Source organism: Emys orbicularis, chromosome 2 (assembly GCF_028017835.1).
Source record: "Emys orbicularis isolate rEmyOrb1 chromosome 2, rEmyOrb1.hap1, whole genome shotgun sequence".
Taxonomy (NCBI): domain Eukaryota; kingdom Metazoa; phylum Chordata; order Testudines; family Emydidae; genus Emys; species Emys orbicularis.
Genome location: NC_088684.1, coordinates 200,312,852 through 200,338,551, shown reverse-complemented (window position 1 = coordinate 200,338,551; position 25,700 = coordinate 200,312,852). Strand labels below are relative to the sequence as shown.

Here is a 25,700-nt window from a genome sequence, read left to right as displayed (position 1 = left end):
TACCTGAAAACTGCTATCATGTCCCCTCTCAGTCTTCTCTTTTCCAAACTAAACAAACCCAATTTCAAGTTAGTTCAGCTCATGCTCTCTCAGCCCGGCACTCTACCCCCTCTAAAAATAGCATTCAAAAAGTAAGTGGGGAAACAGATCAGAACAAAGGGATCAGTATTTTCTTTGGTAAAAGTGACAGCACAGAAGTTACCCTTTATGACAAGAAACGATTTTACGATTTGTAAGGCCCAAAACAAGAATGCAGGGCCTCTACCTCCACTATGGGAGCTTCCTTATTTGAGACCCAATGGATCACAAGGACATCTCTGCTCCTCAGTGTTCGAAGGGGTGACATCTGGACCATCCTGGTATAACTAGTAGAAATATACAAGCAAACATGCACGAGATTCTCTGTGAAATTCTTTAGAAAGAGGGAGGGAGGCTGTCTACGCTGTGCTGATACTAAACATCAGTTGTGGTCCAGTCTCCAGGGAGTTCCTGCATCTTTCAGACTGGTTTTAAATCATTTTTTCCAACTCCGGACCACTCTTAATTGACTGATGCCAGCATGGCCTCCAGCCTCAGTTTAAATTTGCACCACATCCAGGGTTGCCAACTTTGTAATATTTAAATACCAGATACATCAGCAGGAGTGCTGGAACCTCTGCTGCCCTACCTATTCCCCCAAAGCCCCACTGCTTCCCCAAGGCCCCACCCCTCACCCTGAGGCTTCACCCCCATTCACTCCTCTTTCCCCTCCCCCCATCGCTCACTGCCCAGGTTTGGAGGGACTCGCCTGCAGAGCCGGGGCTGGGAGCTGTAGTCGCCCAACACAGGTAGGAGGTGGCCCTGGCTGAGTAGGGGCTGATGTTGGTGATGACTTGGTGCCTCCACGCCTGCATTTACTGGACTTTGGGTGCCAGTCAGTAGATCTCACCGGACACTGTCAGGTCCCCTGTTCGACTGGACTTTCTACTCGAAAACCAGACACCTGGCCACCCTAGCCACATCAAAATCCTTCAGTCACCATAAACAATATTGCGACACTGTCAGGCCAAATGCCAGCTCTTGCCCAGGTTGCACACATTAGCTAAGATCTGACCACCTGATGCCATCATGGCCTCCAGCCTCAGTTTAAATTTGCACTACAATTAACACCTATACGTTAGTTTTGCTCAAAATAGGTATTAGTCTTATAAGAATGCATAGGCGCCGACTTCCCCTCTACCGGGGGAGTGCTCGACTCCCTCCCCCCCCCGCCCCAGGTCCTGCCCCCACCTCCATTCCTTCCCCAAAGCCCCTGCCTCTTCCTGCCCCTGCTCTGCCCCCACCTCTACTCCCCTCCACCCCTTCCCCAAAGCCCCTGTTCATCCTGCCCCCACTCCATCCCTTCCCCAAAGCCACTGCCTCTTCCTGTCCCACCCCACCTCTTCCCACCCCTGCTCCACCCCCACCTTGACTCTTCACCACCTCTTTCCACCCCCTCCCCTGAGTGCACCCTGTCCCCACTCCTCCCTCCCAGAGCCAACCTACACACCGGAAAACAGCTGTTTGCGACAGGCAGGAGGTTCTGGGAGGGAACGGGAGGAGTGATCAGCGGGGCCACCAGTGGGGGAGAGGCACTGGGGGGCGGGTGGGGCAGGGGGGAAGCTCAGCTGCGGTGGGTGCTAAGCACCTGCTAATTATTTGCTCTGGAGCACCCACGGAGTTGGTGCCTATGTAAGAATGTATTTCGACTCTATGAAATGCTTGTAAGTTGTTGGATGCATTAATCTCACTTGTAATGTCTGTATTCCCTGCTATAAGAAAATACTTAAGCTTTGCTTTATAACGTTGAAAATGTTTACTCTGGACTTGTGAACTCAGGCATGGGTCCCCTTCCTCCCTTCCCCCACCCATCCAGAATGACTGTCAAAATAAAATGGGTTATCAAGGACCATTGCAATCCGAAGGATTGGTTAATGACCCAATTACACCTAGGAAATGCTATGTGCTAGGAAGCTTATTCTGTGGGCATGAAAGCTGAACGAAGGAAATAAAACAAAACCATGGGAAAATTTCCTGTCTTTCTGGCTGTTTGAACTCTAAAGGACCAGAGACTCTAAACTGAAGCCAGAGATCCCCAGGAGCTGCCTCCTGGATTGCCCTGAAAGACATTTTGAATGGACAGATCACTCCAAAAGTAACCTTTGTATGATGTGATTTTTGGTGTAAGTGACCATTGATCAGTAAGTCTAGTTTGTCTGGATGGCAAGATAGACTGAAAGGTTTAAGGGGACTATCTGTGACTCCATGGCAGAATTGTTAGTGATCCAAACTGGCATGAGTGTCTGGAGGAGCAGAGCAGCTTCCAGGACTGGGGCCTTACTGAAGAAAGATCATGTAAGTCAACGCATGGAACGGGGAGTCAGAACATCTGTTTAATGTTTCTTTTGCTTTTTTGTGGCATTCACATTACAGCACTGTACATCACAACTTTAGAAGTTTTGCAATGCAATTCTAGGCTCTGGTACATCTGTTGATCCACACATGAAACCCTATTTGAAATCAAACTTGGAACAATTCTAACTTTGTCTTTCCCCTCCAATATTGTTTAGTCTCTCTGCTGCCAATATCTCACACATTAGCTACCATAAATTTATGCTAGCGGTTTAGAGGCTGCAATTTTAGAGAATGACATAGCAGCTGTTTCCAAGATTATTGTCTAGTGGATTATAGCCAAAGACTTTGATATTCATGAAGATGCAAGACAAACTGCACCAGCTGGAGACTAGCACCACTGTAAACTTTGCCACAAAATGTACTTCACTCTTGAAGTGCTCTTTATTTTTGCATTTGATAACATGCTCCAAAACTAAATTACCATCACTTAAAAATAACCAATTTTAAAAAGTAAAAAATATGTATGTGTATATATATATATATATATATATATATATATATATACACACACACACACACACACACTAGTTACATGTATTTTTAACTTTCCATTAAAAATCATCTTTAAAAATTTCTAGGCCAAATGGTAAACACCTTTTAAAAAGACTCCATAAAGATTAGGCAATTAATTTAAATTGACTTATTTTCAGTGCAGCTGTCTTGGTACAGTGGGGTAGTTTCCACAGTAGGAGTAAGCTACGGGTCACGATGGAAGAAAATGGGTGGTGGTTCTCTACCAAGCTCTGCCTGTGTGAATCATTAAAATGAAATACTCCTCACAGTAGGCTGTGCAGATGCTCAAAATATGATTGTGTGCACTCATCTGAGCTTCACAGGGCTTTGAGCTTGGCCTCCCATTGATATACCCATGGGAATATGCCTATGCGTGCTGCTAGGATCCTTGGACATGCCTCTTTCGTGATTGGGGGTCCAGAGGAAAAAAAAAAATCACATCTCTCCCCTGAGACATCTCTCCATGTAAACTCTGCAGATTCATGATCTTCCCTCTCCTGCCTTAGCTGAGGAATGGAATAGTTACCCAGTGAGGATTTAAATATCAGTATGGTTATTTGAGTTCACATCCCTTAGAGCTATTGTTCCAGTCTCCTCTCTGCATCAATTACACACTGTTCAAAGACTTTCATAATACAGGGTTTCTAGGCTAGTAGATGGGGGAAGCTGCAGACATATTTTGATTTTAGTAATTTTTTGAGTCCCACATTACATTTTCATAACCAAACTAAAGAAATGTGGTCTAGGTGGAATTACTACAAAGTGGGTAGACAACCAGTCAAAAAACCATACTCAAAGGCCTGGTCTACACTAACCCCCCGATTCGAACTAAGATACGCAACTTCAGCTACGTGAATAACGTAGCTGAAGTCAACGTACCTTAGTTCGAACTTACCACGGTCCAGACGCGGCAGGCAGGCTCCCCCGTCGACTCCACGTACTCCTCTCGCCGAGCAGGAGTACCAGAGTCGACGGCGAGCACTTCTGGGTTCGATTTATTGCGTCCAGACAAGACGCGATAAATGGAACCCAGAAGTTCGATTGCTTGCCGCCGAACCAGCGGGTAAGTATAGACGTACCCAAAGAGTAGTCATCAATGGTTTTCTGTGAAACTCTGAGGACACATCTAGTGGAGTCCTACACGGGTCTGTGCTCGGTCCAGTACTAATCAATATATTCATTAACGACTTGGAGCATGGAGAATATGCTTATAAAAGTTGTAGATTACACCAAGATGGGAGGACAGAATTAGAATTCAAATCCTTTCGAATTCTAATTGAAAAATTTGTTTGAAATCAACAAGATGAAATTCAATATAGACAAGTGAAAAGTACTACACTTACAAAGGAAAAATAAATGCCCAAATACAAAATGGGAAATAACTGGCTCATCGTGGCTCAGGGTCATAGTGCATCACACATTAAATATAAGACAATAAAATTCAATTGCAAAAATGGCTAATATTCTAGGATGTATTAACAGGAATGTTGTATGTAAGCCACAGGAAGTAATTGTTCCATTCTACTATGCACTGGTGAGACCTTAGGTGAAATATACTGATGCCTAACACTGGATACACTTTAACGAAGATGTAGACAAAGAGGCTAGTAAAGAGCAACAAAAATGATAAAAGGTTTAGAATACCTGGCCTATGAAGGTTAAAAAAACTGGCCATGTTTAGTCTTGAGAAAAGAACACTGGAGGGGAATACCTAATCATAGTATTCAAATATATTAAGGGCTGTTATAAAGAGGATTGATCAACTGTTCTGCATATCTACTTGTCTTACCTTTAATAATTGGCTTAATCTGCAGGAAGGTTTAGGTTAGATATTAGGAAAATCCTTTTAACTATACAAAGAGTTAGGTACTGGAATAGATTACCAAGGGAAGTTGTGGAATCCCTGTCACTGAAGGTTTTTAAGATCAGGTTAGGCAAACTCTTGTCAAGGACCATCTAAGTATGTCGCACATCAGTGGAGGGGGATAGAGTAGATGACTTTTTTAGGTTCTTTCTAGCCTTACATTTCTTTACAAAAGGTAATATTCTAGAGTACAAGATATCAGCGTGAGAGATGTGCTGGTATGCCGTTCTGCCACATAGTAGATGAAGCTTTTGAATTAGCACATTATTCTCTTCCTTTCCAAGTGGCTTTTGAGGTCACTGAGGGCATGAATTTAAGATTTATGACAACCTGCACTGCAATTCCATCACACAATTTTGTTTTTTTCTTCGAAGACATTTGAGAGTGAAATTAGTGCTTCTGAGAGTAAAAGACTAAGTGAACTGGATTGGGTGAATCTAAGTGCAGTCTTTGGGACGCAACTTTATTGCTGTGACATGTGTGTCAAGGCTACCTGCTACAGAAGATCCTACTTATCACCATGTTTTAAATTAGTAGGAGTCCTTTAAGAAAGACCCAAGGAAGAACAGCTGGAGCACTGTCACACGAGTTAAGTAGTTTACAAGCAAGTTTCTGCAGACCTAGTTGTTGCTTTCACACCAGCAGCCTACCAAATTAAGGGCTTGTCTACACTAGGCAGCTTTTAGCGACAAGACTGTGTCGACACAGCCTTGTCGCTAAGTCAGCGTGTGTGAACGCTGTCGTTATTTTTAATCGGCACTTTTGCCGATAAAATACTTCCAGCCCCGCGAGTGGCGTTAGCTTTGTTGGCAGGAGAGCGCTCCTGCCGACAAAGCCGCGTTCACACTGCCACTTGCGTCGGCAAAACTTGTGTCTTTCGTGGGGGGGAGCTTTTAAGTATCTCTGAAAGACAAAAGTTTTATCGACAACATCGCAGTGTAGATAAGCCCTAAGTATCTGTCCACTCTTTTACATAAGGTAAATGATCCTATGCACCTACTGCTCTTGGTCATTTTACATTTTGATGTCAGTGAGAGGTATTCGTAATTTTAGGTAATCTAAACAATCTGCCAATAGCACTCACTTTGAGAATGACTGTAGAACAGATTATTTTGTGCACTAAAAATATATTTGCTTCTATGTTTCTTGTGTAATGCAAATTCAGAGTTCTACATAACTTTGAAATTATACCAAAACTTGTCTAAAAATAAAACACTTAAGTACCCAGTCTCACACTTGTGATGCACAATTTCACTGTTGCTTCTAAAGACGTTCTTGACACAAGTGTCCCATTACTTCATGCAAGTTAGATTAACATTTCAAGGGTACTTTACATAGTTAAGCACAATTCAAGGATTATTTTAAGGCATCCCTTTTCCTTTCCACCTACTGTAGAATTTTATTGATAGTACTGGAAAAATACTGTGTGCTTGATAGCTAGCAGGATCTTTATTTTCCCACATCAATTCAAACAACAGTACTTCAACTGTGAAAAATGCAAGTTCTTGAGCTATGAAAAACGCTCCAGTAACAGAACACCTGTATTAGCAGACATGCAAGTTGATGGTTCAATCATTCTAGTGTTCCAAAAGCAGTACTCTTACTGAACTATATGGGAGATCCACACCACACCTGGAGGACTTGGCTCATTCTGCATTATATGTAACAGAGATTAGATAATTCCATGTTTGGACAAACTTCACTGAAGCCAATTGCATGGGCTTTTTTATATTACACTATAAATAAAATCCTAATGTTAAGTAATATTCACGTGCTCTCACACGTGTTTAAAAAAACTAAAAGTAATATCAATTTAGTTTGGCTGGCATAGCTCCAAGGCTGAGGCTATATGTGCTTGTTACTAAAATGTATGCTTCCTTAATAAAATAATTATACTGAAATTGAACTTTATATAGAAAATTAAAGACACACAAACATTCCGCACAAAACTGTGCCTTTTGTAGGTTTTATTAGTTAACTTTTATAAGCTTTTATTATAACACTTATTTTTGTACAATTTCATGTACAAAGATTCCATGTATCAATGGGAATAATTCTTTGTATTAAGATTCCAAGTATCAGTATTAGGACCAGAGCATTTTCACGGATAATATTTAAAATATCAGTCAGACAAACCATGTAGAAATAAGTATGCAGAAACTGCAAACAAAAACATTTAGGTAGCGAAAATTAAAAAGATCCGTGTGAATCCACACAGTCTTGCTGACTACTATGCTATCGCAGCCAAGTAATCCTTAACCTCAGTTGGAGTCAGCCTTCTAAACCCTGCTTCATTACAGATCCCAACTTCTATGTTATCTTCTGTCATTTGCCCTTCAAAGCTTTCCTGTTAAAGAGAAAAGAGAGTTTCCTTAACTATATCAATAATTTCATACAACAAAACCTATTTAAGGTATTTCTCTAACCTTTAGTGTTAAGATAGCTGTGTGAATGGCATCTTCAAGTTCCAAATCTTCGTTGTATCTACAAAAAAGAATGAGATCACAGTTCTGTATGAAGCCTAAAATATTCTCTCAAAGACCACTAGAATCCTCATGTATTTAGAGTTTCACAGACATGCAACTTGGATTAGAATTATTCCATTAACCTGACAGTATAGAACAAAACCACTTCAAACTTATAAGATATTGAATATAACCTGTTCTTTACACTGGACCATTCCTCTCCTGCCCTCTAACAAACACCCCCTCATAGCCAGGCCAGTCAAGAAGTTTGTGCTAAACAACCAGAAACATTTTTCTTTCAGTTTTACTCAAACTTCTAGTATCTTCACTTTAACATTGTATTATAAATATCAGAACATCTAAAATACTGTAAATGATTACACATTGTAATCTGGCTGTGAAATTCTGAATTTAGCTAATACAGATGTACATATCAATATTTTAGGACAGTGGCTCTCAACCAGTGGTACATGTACTCAGGGAGTACGCAGAGGTCTTTCAGGGGACATCTAGATATTTGCCTAGTTTTATAACAGGCTACATAAAAAGCACTAGTGAAGTCAGTACAAACTAAAATTTCATTCAAACAGTAACTTGTTTATACTGCACTATATATACTCTGAAATGTAAGTACAATATTTATGTTCCAATTGATTTATTTTATAATTATATGGTAAAAATGAGAAAGTAAGCAATTTTTCATTAATAGTGTGCTGTGACACTTTTGTCTTTTTATGTCTTATTTTGTAAGCAAGTGGTTTTTAAGGGAGGTGAAAGTTGGGGGTACGCAAGACAAATCAGACTCCTGAAAGGGGTACAATAGTCTGGAAAGGTTGAGAGCCACTGTTTTAAGAGTTTGATAGGTAATGCAGAAGCGTTACCTTTTTTCAAGGAAAGTTTTTCCATTCACATAATTTTTTCCCATTGCTGTTGCTTTCCATGCAAAGTAAGCCCCCTGGATAGATGAAAACACATAGATTAAATAAATTACATGAAAATAATTCAAACACTTACTAATCACTCAACTGATCTGTAAACTAAAATACAATAGTTTCTTATGAAAACTTTTTGGTTTGGATATTTAAGGCTCCTAATAGCTATACAAGACTCTGAAAGAAGAGGTTTTGAGGACTGGCTATTAAATGTCTGCTGCTAAGAAAGTATCTTAAATAAAGGAATATTTGTACTATGTACTTTCAGTTGACATTTTACCCCTTCCTTGAAAGGTGAATTTTATGAAAAACAAAAACAAAACAAAAAAACAGCCATTAAAAACCATTTCTATTTGTGGCTCGTTGAACAGAGAAAATTTTTGGACTATTGGGAAAGATGGGAGACAAACTCACCGGGAAATGTGTGTCCCCGTCTATTACAGTGCATTTTATATATTATTGTATGATAAATGAAATTGCATAGCTGTTTTGTAATGCATTATTTAAACTATATTTTGCCTCTCCGAGCCACATGCTGCTCTTAATCTGAGCAAGAACTCCTTTTAATGTCAGTGGAAGTTGCATGCATCAAACAGGATAAAATATACTCATCACTTTTCCAAGGCAATAAAGCCTTTGAAATTTTACATTAATATGTTAGGTACATTTCAGTTTTTTAGATTTCATCAAGTATCATTACAATGACTAATTTCCTTCATTGAATACTAGAGCTGTGTGAACAATATATTTCTTGGTTTGCTGCCAATTCTCAAAAGTCAGGACAAAAATCAGTTTTGTATCAAACCAGAAACAAAATTTCAGCAAATTCCAAAGTTAAAAAAAATACACTTCAGGTCACACTAAACGTTTTGTTCTACACAAAATGAAATGTTTTGTTTTGATTCTGAGCTTTTTTTAAAAAAAAAACCCACATTTTGGAATTAAATAAAAATTAAATAAAAGGAAATTTCAAAATAAAAAGTTGTTTCAAACTGAAAAAGCAAAATGTTTAGATTAGTTTACTGAAATTAAACATATTGACTGGGGGAGGGGGGTGCGTGTCTTTTTCAAAAGAACTATTAGGCAAAATTAACACAAATTCATGAAACACTTCCATGTTGTCAAGTCTGCATTTTTCACCCAAAAAAGTTTTGTTGGAAAAATTTCATCCAGTTCTATGAAATACAAGTAGTGTATATATATTTTTTAAAAAAAATGCTTGGGCACAGAACAGTGGATTTTCAAAATAAGTTTACAGTCCTGCACTGCAAGTGTGAATAAATAATTTTGATCATGTTCCACGTGAATTAGGTGAAATCTGATCGCCTCCTAAGGTGATCAACTTTTTCAGTGTCCAAAGTCTTCCTGCCCTGAGGGTATCTCACAAGCACACAACACTTTGAACATCACTCTAAAAGCCAAACACTCAGTTATTTTACAATTGCAACATACTTACAGATGGATCAGACTGAAATAGATATGGTCGTCCCTCATTCCAACCACATATCAACAATGATACTCCAAAAGGACGTACACCACTACAGGGAGAGAAAGAAAAAACCCACAACCATTGCTTAAATCTAAAATTATCTATTTTAAAAGTTCGTAAGACCACCCTTAAATGTATCATTTGCTTTCCCAATATTCATTTTTATAACTGAATTAGCCATTATAAAATCCTTCCTCCTCACAATCTAATTAAGATAGATTTACTATGGTTATCTTGTCCATTTTAGCATTGTAATACACAAGAGGTCTTCTCATTGCCTTCTCTTTTTCTTAAATAAAATTAAAAAAAAAAATAGTGAATGGGGGAAGTCCATAGTCCACAAATTTAAAATATATGGGGATCTATGACCTTCACACTTTCAAGACACTTAACAGTACATTCCACCCACTACCACATGAACAGCTAGCAGTTCCTCTCACCCAAACTACACTGCAAGAACATTTCTTGACCAAGAGAGAGGTCCTCCCTCCCTTTTAGGCATAAAATGTTTAATTGTCAATTAACAACAAACTTCCACAGCATCTTTCACCTCACATCAGAAAACACCTTACGAACATCATCATGAGTTAGATAAGTATTTTACAGATGGGGAAACCTGAACAAGAAAGGATAGTTTCCTATGTATATGATAAGCAGCCCTGAGGCAGGAAAGCAGAAATTTGAGTAAAAAAATATTTGGTAAGAACAGACAACATTGCAGCTAGTTTAGTAAGAACTATTTACCCAGACTGTGTGTACTCCTGCATCACAGATGCAATCCTCTGTACTAGCTGAGCTGTTGGAATGGGCTCATGGTAGACCAAGTAATATTGCTGGGCAAGCTTCCGAGCTCTGTGCACAAGTACTCTACAAAAGAGCAAAACCAAAAATTTTAATTATAGGAAAAAGCTAAAACATCTATGACACCTAAGCTAAAAGTTCTATTATAACATAGGACTAAACAATTCTGTATTTTCAGTGCCAGAGTGCTCTAAGGGAATGGATACATGTGTTCCACTGGGATATATTATGCACCAACTTAAAAGTCACTCTGAGACATAAGGAAACATGAAACCTTACTTGATTTGAAATGATTTCTTTCATAAAAGTTTGATTCTCTATTTTTTTTTCAATTAAGTATAAATGTTTTTATATTTATGATTCAATTAAGATATTTGTGTTAAGAAAAAATTTATAACATTATATTACATACCACCATCATGGTTAACCATTAAGAGACAACTGATGGCTTTAATATTCTTGGGGAAATGGATGAGAGAGAGCTGGGAGATCAGAAAGGCCTATTTGCACCAGTGCCTCCAGTTTTCGTGAATTAAAAGATCTAAATCAAGACCAATACAAACACCCTCTCGAACAGCAGCAATGTTCTCATACCTGTAATCAGGACCCATGCCACTATACACCAGGCCTATATGTTTAGTAATTGATTCTACTTTGTGTACACTCCTTTCATCATAGAGAATGGATTTTTGTTTCTTCTCAGTTGCCAACACCACACCATTTGCAGCTGGAAAGAAAAAGACACATTTTTATGTTTATACATTCAATATAAAACAGTTATCAAGAGCAGCTGAAGCACGAAACAGTTTTGCTAGCATGTGAAAATTTTTCCCTCCTTCCCATAGCTCTCAAGATTTACATTAGCATATTAAGCAGTCATCCTTGAGAGCAGCTACCCCACCATACATAGGTGCCGAGCATACCTCCTTCATCTCTCTTACCATTTTAAAATGTATATAAGGAAGTTGTAGCAATTGCTACATTAGGTGTAATTGTTATGTAAATTAGTTCAAAACTCAACTACCTACCCAAGGATTAGGATCAGAAGAAAGATTTTTATGTCTATTAAATCTCCCTCTAAACTAGAATATTTACTCAAAATGTACGTTCCTCATAAATGTAGCTTTGTACAGTATTTATATTCTCTTCATCCTTCCTCTTTTTTAAATTGTTTCTCTGAAAAACAACACTTGGAGATATTATACCAACCAAAAGCATGTGAAAGTTCATCTAAAAAAGACAAAAAATACAATTCCATGCTATTTTATAAATCACCTTTCCCTAGACCTCAGCAGAGTAACTAGGAAATATGCATTTTCAAATAGCCGAAAATCTGTTGAGATTCTCCTTCCAGACAATGCATCATACTAAAACCCAGAGCATTAAATCTAGCATTGGATTAGTCACATCTTAATAAACCTTTGAAAATTTCTTATACCTTTAATTCCAACTGATGGGGCCCCTCCAGCGACTGCTGCCAAAGCGTATTCAATCTGAACAAGTTTACCAGAAGGGCTAAAAAGGAGAACACATACAATTCAGTCATAAGATACTTTATTAAGAAAATATCCTCAAGTCTTTATTTGAAAGCTAAACAAATGTTGTATATTTGTCTTTCACCTTTTGAGATCTAGCATCAAGTAAGGCAGATCAAAGGAAAGTAAGTCTGGAAGTCTCACTCTAGCTTGTAGAGGACCTGGACTGGTTTACCATAGATTTTGCTGTTGCAGAATTCTGTCATGAATCTTCTGTGACGCCTACTTGCACTATACCTGATGAAAATTGTTTTCTAGAAACCAAGTAAAACATAAAGAAGCAGGTCCCAAAAGCACATGTTCCCTTCTTTTCAACTTTAGTCCATTTTATTTTCAATTAATATGTAGAGCCTTGCAAATCCACGGGTATTCGCTTTACAGCCATGGACCATTTTTGCAGATAGCAGCTTAGATGCGGATAAAATTTTTGTATTTGCACAGGGATCTGGAGCAGGTGGAGGGACCTAGGCTTCCCACAGCTGCCAGCGTGGCTCTCCCTAACCAGGCAGGGGGTGGAGGGAGAGGCAGACGCGCCTCGGAGCCCCAGTCCAGCCATGGTAAGAGCTGGGCGGTCAGCTGTGGTGAGCCATGGCAGATCCTCCACCTGAGCAGCCCCCGACCCGTACCCAGGGCAGGTGGAGTATCCATGCCGCGGTTCCTCACACCTGCCCGACCGGCTCTTACTGTGGCCAAGCTGAGGCTCCTAGGCATACCCCTGCCTCCCCTCACTGGAGCCAGATAAGGGAGAGCCACACGGGCAGCTGGTACGGAGTCGCGGACCCTCCACCCGCCCTCAGCCGGGCAGGGATACGGCCACTGGCTGCTCTCAGCCCCCACCCCCACAGCTGCCCGGGCTCCCTGGCTGGGCTCCACACTGGCCTGGCTGGAGGGCAAGGGGGGGTGGGATCCGCCACTCTGAAAAGTGGACGGGTGAGGCCGCCCTCCCGCCCCAGGTCACTGCTGCATGGTGACCTGTGGAGCTGTTTAGAGCCCTGCAAATCCATGGCTATCTACAGATATTCACAATTTTTGTGGATCGCGGATCGGATGTGCATATACATTTTTGTATCCGCACAGGTCTCTATTAATAAGAGATTTGCACTTAATTTAATGGTCTCACTTAGAAGCAGGGCATGGGTTCTTGGCAAACCCAAGGAAGCAGAAGACTCAAGAAAGAATGATTGTCACATCAATTTTTTTTTTCTTGTCTGCTTTTACCATACAAATTTTTGAAGGAAGGTTTGGGCCACATTAGACAACTGAAAAATACTTATTCATCCTCATAGTTATAAACTAGGGAATTTACTAGTGTGGGTTTACAAAACTGGCAGTTCAACAGGCCAACACATCAACCCTTACTGAATGGTAATGAAAAAAAAATTCTACAGAAGGGTGAATAAAACAATCACTTGTTCCAGGCTTAAAGTGAATTTGTTTATACAGGGTCATCTTAGTGCTTACCTATTAGGCTTAAAATACCTAGACTTCTTGGAACAACAGGCAGACCTTCATCTAACCAAGTGATTATGTAAACTGAGTGGCCATCCAATGTACTGTTTATCTGATCTTTTGAATTACACTTTAAAACTGGTGGTCTTGTCCTCTTTTTGTGGACATCAAAGAGAGCACTGTACTTTTTGTAGGAATAGAAGTCAGCCCTATGTACTTGGCCAAGTCTTCCCTTCACCCAACCACCCTTTTACAGTGTGGTGTATAACAGCTAGTTGCAGCCTTCCAGCCCAGAAGTGGCTGCATTTAAGTGATGCTAAATGTACGTAGTTTGTGAAACTTTTTAGGGGACAATTATATAGATAAAATATTGATATGAGGTTTGTGACCCTGCAACAATGGATTTTAGAGAAGTGACCCAGCAAACAAGAATCTACTCTTATGCTTTTGCCTATGAATTATAAGAGAAGTAAATACTTCAATACGTATTTTGAGCTCTCTACACCTTGTCCTGAACAAAACACACACAAAGGCTATGACCATCGGCAAATAGATCCATACATATAATACTGGACACTACCAAAGTGGTTTGAACATCAGCTTGCACAAGAACAGATTTGTTTTTGGACTGTGATAATGGCATAAAAACAGTAAATGTGATGTAAAGGATAGAGACTTGTAGTATTAGTTTTTACTTTTGGGGGGGGGGGGGGGGAGAGGAGGGGAATCATTTAGAGAAACAAAAGCCAAGTAGATTTGAAGTAAGTTTCAGGAAATACAGTAGCTGTTGTGAGTTAAAGGATTTGTAATTCCATTAGGAAATACGATTTCCAAACTGTGGTGAAACATTCAGTACATTAAGCTACAGATCTTAATGTGTTTAATAGGCACATCCAAAAAAGCCCCCCTAAAACAATGAAAGGGAAATTCTATATTTAATACAGAAATGCTTCATCTGCTGTATTTCAATAGAGCTTAGGTCAACACTTTGCAACTCCGGAGTGCCTCCCTCCAATAAGATTATGTGGGCACTTTGTCAATTATAGCAGATTCCTGCTTTCGGTTTCTGTTTTTGTGCTTCCGTGGAGTGTTTCTGGTTACTTTGAAGCAGCTTTCTTAAAAACAAAAGTCTGCTTCCTCTGTTGGTTTACGTAAAGTGGGTATTTCTGAGCAGAAATCAAGTTTTACAGAACACAAAGTGAGACAGGGAGGCAGTCTAGCGCGGCGGGGATTCGGATTTTGTTTAAGTTTGTTTTTAACGTGTCCGTCTTCCCTTCCCACTACATACAAGTCCACGCACCCAGAGCAAGCTGCCTGCTCCCCTGCAGCCAGACAAGCCCAGGAACCCCACCATGGAGAGCGCGGGCAGGCCGGCGCCTGCCAGGGGCAGGGGACGTGAGCTGCGCTCCAACGCCCTGTGAAGGGCTCGGGTCACTTTCTAAACCCGTCCTCGGGCAAGCAGGGCCCGGTTTCCCCAGCTACTGCCCGTTCACAGAAACCCCTCGCTGACCCGCATCGGCACCGCCGCGGGGCCAAACCCATCCCCCGGGGCGGGGAGCGAGGCCCCGGCAGGCTGGGTTGGGGCCTGGTTACAGCGGCGCTGAGCTCCGCTCACGGCAATGGCAGCGCCGGGGTGTCAGCGGCGGAACCCAGGCGTCCGGCTCCTGCTCCCCGTCCAGCCAGGGCGGCCCGGCTGAAAAGTGAAACCTCCTCGCCCGCCGGCCCCATCTAACTCCCGCGGCCAGAAACCCGCCGTCCCCACGCCAGGGGAGGGGCCCGGACTCGGGATGGAGATGGGGGAGGGGGCGATGACTGTGCAAGTCCCACCCCACGCTGCCGCCCGTTCCCGGCCACGAGCCCCCGCCCCCCGCAGCAGCCGCTTCCACCTCCCCGCCGCGCCCCACCTCGCCGCTACCTGAATGTGGTGAGGGAGAAGCTGTAGCCGCGTTCCGCCGCCATCTTGGTCCGAGCCCCGCTGCAGCGCCGCCGGCCTGAGTCACCTCCCTGCGTACGCCGACTCCGAACCCTGATTGGGGGAGACTGGGAGGCTGCGCGGGCATGCCGGGAATTCCCCGTTTTCACGCGCTAATTAGCTTCCCTGGGGCGATCGCGAGGCATGCTGGGGCTTGTAGTCCGATGGCTGTGTGGGGGGCTGCGCAGAGAATGCTGGGAGTGGCAGTCCTGCGCCCTGGAGCCTGGCGGGAGCGAGAGGAGTAGGGGACTCACTTTCCCAGGCTGCCCCGCGGGCTCTCCCGAGACCAAGCGGCCTCTCTGTCTGCGCCGCGAAGGGAAGATGGCGGCGCTAGTGGTTTTCTGGTCTCCGGCGCGCGGGCTGCGCGGGCTGATGCAGCGCTGCTGGGGGCAGCTGGAGCGGAGTCTCCTGCGGGGGCTGCCCGGCCCCCCCTGGGGTAGGTAGAGCCCGGCCAGGCTTTCAGCCCCTTGCGTCGACTCCCGGCATTGCCCCCGTCTGAGCTGCAGGCTCCCGAGCTCTTGAGGCTGCGCTATGCGCCCCCCGTCACGAGCTCCCCGTTGGCAGGCACTGAGAGATCTCCCTCCCCTCCCCCCAAACCGGGCATTATCGTCCCTGCCTCGCCGATGGGGAGCCGAGGCACCGCGAGAGCAAGTGACTTCCCTCCGGGCACACAGGAAGTCTGTGGCGGAGCCAGAACTGACCCATTTCCTCTGAGCCTCGGTCCAGTAGCTTAGCGGGACCATTTCCTCTCCCCAGTCCTGTTTCCCTTGCAGTGCGCGATGGATGCCTGTCTGATCATGTGATTTCTAACCAGCAGAAAGAACAGGAGTACTTGTGGCACCTTAGAGACTAACCAATTTATTAGAGCATAAGCTTTCGTGGGCAGAGGGGCGCAGTTCTGGAACAGCTTTCCAAGGGGAGATGTGGGGGCAAGCAACCTAACTGGGTTCAATGCTGAGCTTGATAAGTTCATGGAGGGGATGGTATGAGGATACTGCCTACAATGGCATGTAGCCGATCTGTGACTGCTAGCAGCAGCTGTGATGGGACGCTAGATGGGGATGGTTCTGAATTATTACAGAGAAGCCTTAAGTGTCTGGCTGGTGGGTCTTGCCCATGTGCTCAGGGCCTAACTCATCACCATATTTGGGGTCAGGTAGGAATTTCCCCCTGGGTCAGATTGCAGACACCTGGGGGGGGGGGGGGTTGCCTTCCTTTGTAGTAGGGGGCATGGGTCACTTGCAGGTTTAAGGGTGGATTCTCTGTAATATGGAGTCTTTAAATCATGATTTGAGGAGTTCAGTAACTTAGCCAGAGGTTATGGGTCTATTACAGGAGTGACTGGGTGAGGTTCTGTGGCCTGCAATGTGCAGGAGGTCAGACTAGATGATCACGATGTTCCCTTCTGACCTTAAAGTCTATGAGTCTGTAAATCCAACCATGGAGACTACAGTAACCCCTCACTTAAAGTCGTCCCGGTTAACTTTGTTTTGTTGTTACGTTGCTGATCAATTAGGGAACTTGCTCGTTTAAAGTTGTGTAATGCTCCCTTCTAACGTTTGGCAGCCGCCTGCTTTGTCTACTGCTTGCAGGAAGAGCCCCTTGCAGCTAGCTGATGGGGGCTTGTAACCAGGGTGGACCGGCAGCCCCCTATCAGCTCCCCGCTCTGCTAAGTTCCCTGTGCAGCAGTTGCCTGCAGTTCAGCTGTGTCCCTCCCCCCACTGCCATGTGCTGCTCCTGCCCTCTGCCTTGGAGCTGCTCCCCGAGACTCCTCCTTTTCATCAGCAGAATTGAATCTAGGGAAGAACTAGATTGTATGGCGGTAGTCGTGTGTGAATAGGAATCTTAACTGTACTTTTTGTGAGTTTTGTAGGTTTGTGGCTTGTGTTTTTTTGTAGTGCTACAGTTCTTTTCAGAGATAAATAAGGAGACTTAAAGTGAACGTTTCCTAGTTTTCTAATGTTAGAGTTTAGGGTTTTGAAGTCCAATCTTCCAGAAGGATATGGGAAAAGAAGGTATTGTTCCATAGCAGAAACCTGAACTGTGTGTTAATGAAGTTTTTTGTAATGTAATTCATTCTTTATATAGTCCTAGATATTCTCCTTCTTTTTATAACATTACAAGTTTAACATTTATTAAGTTAAGAGGTCAGCAGAGCCATGCTCATGTAAAATGCACCATTTTAATTTGCCATGTAACCTATTGCAAAAGCATTGGATTCAATTAACTGAACTCAGTAGGTCTAGGCTATTTCTGACGCATTTTTTTTTCTTGTTTTCTGAAGCACCAGCATTGGCTGTTCAGGCTCCAGCTACTCTTCCTGATCCACTGGAAGATATTAGGGAAGAAAGTAACAAGGCTCCAAACTTTTTAGATAGCATCTTTTGGATGGCAGCTCCCAAGAAGAGACGTACTATTGAGGTGAACCGCTGCAGAAGAAGACACCCTAGTAAACTTATAAAACTCAAGGTAATCTGTCAAATTTCTATTAGCTTTGCCATCTCATTCATTGCAAATAACTTTTTTTAAATAATGCAGTATGTTTATAAAACACTTACTTTGTGCTCATCATTTTCTAAAGCTCAAAAAAGATAATATTCCTTGATGGTGAGAACACCTTGAAAAACCTCTCTGGAAATTCTCTATAAATATATTTAAAATATTTATGCCACTTAAAGTACATCCTAAATGTTACATTCAAAATATGCAACCTTAAACTACATTTTAAAATAAGAGTACAGTTGAGATCCAAACCAATAAAATATGAAATCTCTTTATACATCTCAGTGTGAGTGAAATGGCTAAATATTCTGCATATCAAGATGAGCTTGTGTGTTTTGGAGCCCAATCCTGCAAACATTACCAGGCGTAATACTTTAGCCATTGACTTCAGAAGGACTTCTTGTTATAGTAAACACTTGTCCCAGTGATCATTTTGTAGGATCAAGCCCTTAACTTTTGGCCTGAGAATCTATACATTTTGCAAATTGGTAAGAAAACAAAACCCCAAAACACAAAGTTGATTCACTTAGTTTGTGAAGTAAGTGGTTAGTTTGTAATTTTATACCTGATGCTATACAAATAAATGGAACCGTGGTATGCTTTAAAGTCTTTGTAATATGAAATTGCACTACAATTCTCTACTACTAAATCTTTGCTTTTAAGTTTTTAAGTGGGGAGAGATGCCAGGTTCTTTTTTTATTCTGATGAGTAGTAGGCCTGCATATCAGTAAAATTGGAATTTGCATGGCAGTATTCCATGTGGTTGCTTGTGGGAAAATCATATATCTCACTAAAATTGAAATGAGGTTTAATGGAACAAATAGCTATTGCTCATTACCTTCACCCCACCATCTCTTAGCATTTTATGAAGTTCTTCCCTGTTTGTCCCAACTTCTTCACTTCTAAACTTCTCTTGTTTTGTTATCTTTTAGACAAATATAGATGTTTGTCCTGAATGTGGCAATCTGAAACAGAAGCATGTCCTTTGTGGCTATTGTTACAAAAAAATTAAAATGGAAACTGGTCTCATAAGGGTCCAAATAAAGGAAAAGGAAGCAGGGCCATTTAATGCTCCCACTGTAGAGACTGTAGTCTTGTATGAGGGAGAGAAGCCCACAGAACGAGATGAAGGCAAGCGGATCATTGAAAGACAGAGAAAACGTCCAAGCTGGTTCACACAGAATTGATTCCACGGAACTATAGAACTCCATGTGGTCAAAAACAGTTGATACTTCAGGAAAGAAGAAAATGTTTATCAAGAACATTCATTTTTTTAGTTCACTTAATGCTAAGATGGGAAGCTATCATCTTTTGGAAAACCTACTTCAAAAGCATTTCCTTTATTTGGGATTGAATGTCATTGCCATAGTGTGGCAGTGGGAAATATCTGAATGTAATAGCATCGTAGTTGTAAAAAGAGAGAAAATCAGGAACAACTTTATGTTGAGGTACACGCTTATTGCACATTAAGTGCAACATATTGCTTTAATGCTATACTACTGTAAATTTAAATGGTGATTTTTACGTAATGTCATAATGTAAAATACATTCACAGCTGTAAAATAAAGTATATTAAGTTCTGTAGGGAGAGCTGTTCTCTGCTTTTTTTATTATTTATTTATTTATTTTGACTGCTACTCTGAAAAAGTTGTCTGGCTTTTCAAAATTCTTTTGATTAGATGCTAAGAATATGAACCGAGAAAAATCAACTTTAAAAATGTATGAAGAGCATGGGGAGCAGGAGTAATTTTCAAGTTGGGTCTCCATGAAATGGAGTTGTTTGAGCTGGGAATTTCATTGAGTGTTTACAGCAAGTCATCTAACATCTCTGTTTATCAAGATGTGAAGTAGAAACTTATCTTAGAGGGCTATTATGTGGCCTTTAGTAATTGTAAAGTACTTTGGAATCCTTGGATGAAAGCACAAACATTAATATTAAGTATACTCACTGGAAACCTATTTTGTAAGGACAATAGCAAATGGCGGGCCACAGCCATAAGACTTGATCAGGTAAGCCACAGCTGAGTGATCTGTAGTTGTCCCAGTTAACCAGGTCCCCACTGTTTTGAGGGCCAATCTGCATTCTCCATGCTGAACTTTTTTGGGGTGGGGAGAAGAGAGTACTTCTTTGCAATGCATATGATGCACGGCTTAGGCTGTTGTTACTCTCTGCAGGGAGGATGCAAAACCACCCTCCCCTGGCAACTGTTGCTTTCTAGTGCCTTCAGTATCAGCAGTCAACTGAATCCTCACTTTTCCCATTACAGTGGTGATCTTATATTAAGATTGAGACTGACTTACTGTTTAAATATGGATTCCTCCACCCCCCTCCCCAGTACTCTAAAATGTTGCATTTGCTTTGGATTATCTTGAAAATTGATGTGTTCCGTGATGGGTCAGGGAAGGGTTAATGATCCAAATTTGAAGTCATTTAAGCAAAGGATTCCTGAGATATGGCACACATCCCTGTCCCCTCCCTGAAAAATGGTACATCTCAAGAGGCCTGAGTTAAAGTTGCAGAGTGAGGCTGATGTGTAACTTAACTCTTTATTTCTTTGGGTATGTCTACACTATGAAATTAGGTCGAATTTATAGAAGCCGGTTTTATAGAAATCGGTTGTATACAGCCGATTGTGTGTGTCCCCACATAAAATGCTCTAAGTGCTCTAGTCGGCGGACCGCGTCCACAGTACTGAGGCTAGCGTCGACTTGCGGAGCATTGCACTATGGGTAGCTATCCCACACTTCCCGCAGTCTCCGCCGCCCATTGGAATTCTGGGTTGAGATCCCAATGCCCGAATGATGCAAAACAGTGTCGCGGGGAGTTCTGGGTACATGTCGTCAGGCCCCTCCCCCTCCGTCAGAGCAACGGCAGACAATAGATTTGCGCCTTTTTACCTGGGTTACCTGTGCAGACAACATACCACGGCAAGCATGGAGCCCGCTCAGCTCAGCTCACCGTCACCATATGTCATCTTGGTGCCGGCAGACGTGGGACTGCATTGCTACACAGCAGCAGCAGCTAACTGCCTTTTGGCGGTAGACGGTGCAGCATGACTGGTAGCCGTGGGGCTGGCAGCCGTAGGGCTGCATTGCACCAGCCCCTTGCCTTTTGGCAGAAGATGGTATATTACGATTGGTATCCGTCGTCATCGTACTGCAGTGGCTGTCGATCATGGGCACCTGGGCAGACATGCTCAGTCCTATTGAACTGTCTTGACGATCATGGCTATCAGTCGTAGTATGCTATTTTCTGCCAAGCGCCCAGTATTTTCTGCTAAGCACCCAGAAGAGGCCGAGGGCGATCTGGGTGCTGGCAGACGTGGGGCTGCATTGCTACACAGCAGCAGCCCCCGGCCTTTTGGCAGTAGATGATGTATTAAGATTGATATCCATCATCGTCATATTGCAGTGGCTGTCAATCATGGGCACCTGGGCAGTCATGCTCAGTCCTATTGAACTGTCTTGATGATGATGGCTACCAGTCGTAGTATGCTATTTTCTGCCAAACGCCCAGTATTTTCTGCTAAGCACCCAGAAGAGGCCGAGGGCGATCTGGGTGCTGGCAGACGTGGGGCTGGCAGACGTGGGGCTCCATTGCTACACAGCAGCAGCCCCTTGCCTTTTGGTAGAAGATAGTATATTACGACTGGTATCCGTCGTCATCGTACTGCAGTGGCTATCAGTCATGCTGCACCGTCGGCTGCCAGCTTAAGATGTAAAAAATAGATTTGTTCTGTATTCATTAGCTTCCCCCTCCCTCCGTGAAATCAACGGCCTGCTAAACCCAGGGTTTTGAGTTCAATCTTTGGGGGGGGCCATTCTGTGTGACAGTTGTTTGTGTTTCTCCCTGATGCACAGCCACCTTTGTTGATTTTAATTCCCTGTACCTGTACGCCATGTCGTCACTCGCCCCTCCCTCCCTCCCTCCCTCGCTCCCTCCTTCCTTCCCCTGGTCCGTCAGATACTAGTTTCGCGCCTTTTTTCAGACCAGGCGCCATAGCTAGCACTGGGATCATGGAGCCCGCTCAGATCACCGCGGCAATTATGAGCACTATGAACACCACGCGCATTGTCCTGGAGTATATGCAGAGCCAGGACATGCCAAAGCAAAACCAGGACCAGCTGAGGAGGCGATTGCAGCGCGGCGACGAGAGTGATGAGGAAATTGACATGGACATAGACCTCTCACAAGGCACAGGCCCCAGCAATGTGGAAATCATGGTGTTCCTGGGGCAGGTTCATGCCATGGAACGCCGATTCTGGGCCCGGGAAACAAGCACAGACTGGTGGGACCGCATCGTGATGCAGGTGTGGGACGATTCCCAGTGGCTGCGAAACTTTCGCATGCGTAAGGGCACTTTCATGGAACTTTGTGACTTGCTTTCCCCTGCCCTGAAGCGCCAGAATACCAGGATGAGAGCAGCCCTCACAGTTGAGAAGCGAGTGGCGATAGCCCTGTGGAAGCTTGCAACGCCAGACAGCTACCGGTCAGTCGGGAATCAATTTGGAGTGGGCAAATGTACTGTGGGGGCTGCTGTGATCCAAGTTGCCAGGGCAATCAAAGACCTGGTGATATCAAGGGTAGTGACTCTGGGAAACGTGCAGGCCATAGTGGATGGCTTTGCTGCAATGGGATTCCCAAACTGGTGGGGCGATAGACGGAACCCATATCCCTATCTTGTCACCGGAGCACCAAGCCACCGAGTACATAAACCGCAAGGGGTACTTTTCAATGCTGCTGCAAGCCCTGGTGGATCACAAGGGACGTTTCACCAACATCAACGTGGGATGGCCGGGAAAGGTACATGATGCTCGCGTCTTCAGGCACTCTGCTCTGTTTCGAAAGCTGGAGGAAGGGACTTTCTTCCCGGACCAGAAAATAACCGTTGGGGATGTTGAAATGCCTATCGTGATCCTTGGGGACCCAGCCTACCCCTTAATGCCATGGCTCATGAAGCCGTACACAGGCAGCCTGGACAGGAGTCAGGACCTGTTCAACTACAGGCTGAGCAAGTGCCGAATGGTGGTGGAATGTGCATTTGGACGTTTAAAAGCGCGCTGGCGCAGCTTACTGACTCACTCAGACCTCAGCGAAAAGAATATCCCCATTGTTATTGCTGCTTGCTGTGCGCTCCACAATATCTGTGAGAGTAAGGGGGAGACATTTATGGCGGGGTGGGAGGTTGAGGCAAATCGCCTGGCCGCTGATTACGCGCAGCCAGACACCAGGGCGGTTAGAGGAGCACAGCAGGGCGCGGTGCGCATCAGAGAAGCTTTGAAAACGAGTTTTGTGACTGGCCAGGCTACGGTGTGAAACTTCTGTTTGTTTCTCCTTGATGAACCCTCCGCCCCCCCCCCACCCGGTTCACTCTACTTCCCTGTAAGCCAACCACCCCACCCTCCCCTACCCCCTTTGAGCACTGCTTGCAGAGGCAATAAAGTCATTGTTACTTCACATTCATGCATTCTTTATTAATTCATCACACAACTAGGGGGATATTTGCAAAGGTAGCCCGGGATGGGTGGGGGAGGAGGGAAGGAAAAGCACACACTGCAGTTTAAAACTTTAACTCTTATTGAAGGCCAGCCTTCTGATGCTAGGGCAATCATCTGGGGTGGAGTGACTGGGTGGCCGGAGGCCCCCCCACCGTGTTCTTGGGCATCTGGGTGAGGAGGCTATGGAACTTGGGGAGGAGGGCTTTTGGTTACACAGGGGCTGTAGCGGCGGTCTCTGCTCCTGCTGCCTTTCCTGCAGCTCAACCATACGCTGGAGCATATCAGTTTGATGCTCCAGCAGCCGGAGCATCGACTCTTGCCTTCTGTCTGCAAGCTGACGCCACCTATCATCTTCAGCCCGCAACTTGCTCTGTTCATCCCACGATTCAGCCCGCCACCTCTCCTCTCGTTCATATTGTGCTTTTCTGTAATCAGTCATTGACTGCCTCCACGCCTTCTGCTGTGCTCTGTCAGCGTGGGAGGACATCTGGAGCTCTGTGAACATGTCATCCCGCATCCTCCGTTTTCTCTTTCTAATCTTCACTAGCCTCTGTGAAGGAGAAACATTTCCAGCTGGTGGAGGAGAAGGGAGAGGTGGTTAAAAAAGACACATTTTAGAGAACAATAGGTACACTCTTTCACGTTAAATTTTGCTGTTCACATTACACAGCACATGTGCTTTCGTTACAAGGTCGCATTTTCCCTCTTATATTGAGGGCCTGCCGGTTTGCTGTGAGAGATCACTCACGCAGTGCCAGCCCACAGATTTCGGCTTGCAGGCAGCCATGGTAAGACACAGTCTTTTGGCTTTTTTAACTTTCTTAACATGTGGGAATGGTTTCAAACAGTAGTGCTCTCATTTCCCATACCAAGCACCCGTTGTGTTGGCCATTTAAAATGGGTTTGCAATGTAAAAGGAGGGGCTGCGGTTTCAGGGTTAACATGCAGCACAAACCCAACTAACTCCCCTCCCCCCCACACCCAATTCTCTGGGATGATCACTTCACCCCTCCCCCCCACCGCGTGGCTAACAGCGGGGAATATTTCTGTTCAGCAGAGCAGGAACGGGCACCTCTGAATATCCCCTTAATAAAATCGCCCCATTTCAGCCAGGTGACCGTGAATGATATCACTCTCCTGAGGATAACAAAGAGCGATAAGGAATGGATGTTGTCTGCATGCCAGCAAACACCGGGACCATACGCTGCCATGCTTTGTTATGCAATGATTCCAGACTACGTGCTACTGGCCTGGCGTGGTAAAGTGTCCTACCATGGCGGACGGGATAAGGCAGCCCTCCCCAGAAACCTTTTGCAAAGGCTTTGGGAGTACATCCAGGAGAGTTTTCTGGAGATGTCCCTGGAGGATTTCCGCTCCATCCCCATACACGTTAACAGACTTTTCCAGTAGCTGTACTGGCCGCGATTGCCAGGGCAAATTAATCATTAAACACGCTTGCTTTTAAACCATGTGTAATATTTACAAAGGTACACTCACCAGAGGTCCCCTGTGTGCCCTCAGGGGATGGGAGCACGCCTTGGGTGAGTTCGGGGGTTACTGGTTCCAGGTCCAGGGTGATAAACATATCCTGGCTGTTGGGGAAACCGGTTTCTCCGCTTCCTTGCTGCTGTGAGCTATCTACATTATCTCCTTCCTCATCTTCCTCGTACCCCGAACCCGCTTCCCTGTGTGTTTCTCCAGTGAGGGAGTCATAGCACACGGTTGGGGTAGTGGTGGCTGCACCCCCTAGAATGGCATGCAGCTCCGCGTAGAAGCGGCATGTTTGCGGCTCTGCCCCGGACCTTCCGTTTGCTTCTCTGGCTTTGTGGTAGGCTTGCCTTAGCTCCTTAATTTTCACGCGGCACTGCTGTGCGTCCCTGTTATGGCCTCTGTCCTTCTTGGCCTTGGAGACCTTTTCTAATATTTTGCCATTTCGTTTACTGCTTCGGAGTTCAGCTAGCACTGATTCATCTCCCCATATGGCGAGCAGATCCCGTACCTCCCGTTCTGTCCATGCTGGAGCTCTTTTGCGATCCTGGGACTCCATCACGGTTACCTGTGCTGATGAGCTCTGCGTGGTCACCTGTGATCTCCACGCTGAGCAAACAGGAAATGAAATTCAAATGTTCGCGGGGCTTTTCCTGTCTACCTGGCCAGTGCATCTGAGTTGAGAGTGCTGTCCTGAGCGGTCACAATGAAGCACTGTGGGATAGCCCCCGGAGGCCAATAACGTCGAATTCCGTCCA

The 25,700-nt window shown here is 44.0% G+C and overlaps 2 protein-coding genes across 2 annotated transcripts; one reads left to right on the top strand and one right to left on the bottom strand.

Annotated features, from left to right (window-relative positions):
- Positions 1-6,747: 6,747 nt before the first annotated feature.
- Positions 6,748-15,516, bottom strand: PSMA2 (proteasome 20S subunit alpha 2). The gene is made up of 8 exons (XM_065398701.1): positions 15,397-15,516; positions 11,936-12,012; positions 11,092-11,224; positions 10,441-10,563; positions 9,664-9,745; positions 8,157-8,230; positions 7,237-7,294; positions 6,748-7,157 (listed from the first exon to the last, which is right to left on the bottom strand). Exons 1-8 carry the CDS (start codon positions 15,438-15,440, stop codon positions 7,041-7,043), a joined length of 708 nt encoding a protein of 235 aa, XP_065254773.1. The 5' UTR covers positions 15,441-15,516; the 3' UTR covers positions 6,748-7,040.
- A 231-nt stretch (positions 15,517-15,747) lies between these two features.
- MRPL32 (mitochondrial ribosomal protein L32) lies at positions 15,748-19,541 on the top strand. The gene is made up of 3 exons (XM_065399133.1): positions 15,748-15,889; positions 17,738-17,922; positions 18,888-19,541. Exons 1-3 carry the CDS (start codon positions 15,775-15,777, stop codon positions 19,140-19,142), a joined length of 555 nt encoding a protein of 184 aa, XP_065255205.1. The 5' UTR covers positions 15,748-15,774; the 3' UTR covers positions 19,143-19,541.
- Positions 19,542-25,700: the final 6,159 nt, after the last annotated feature.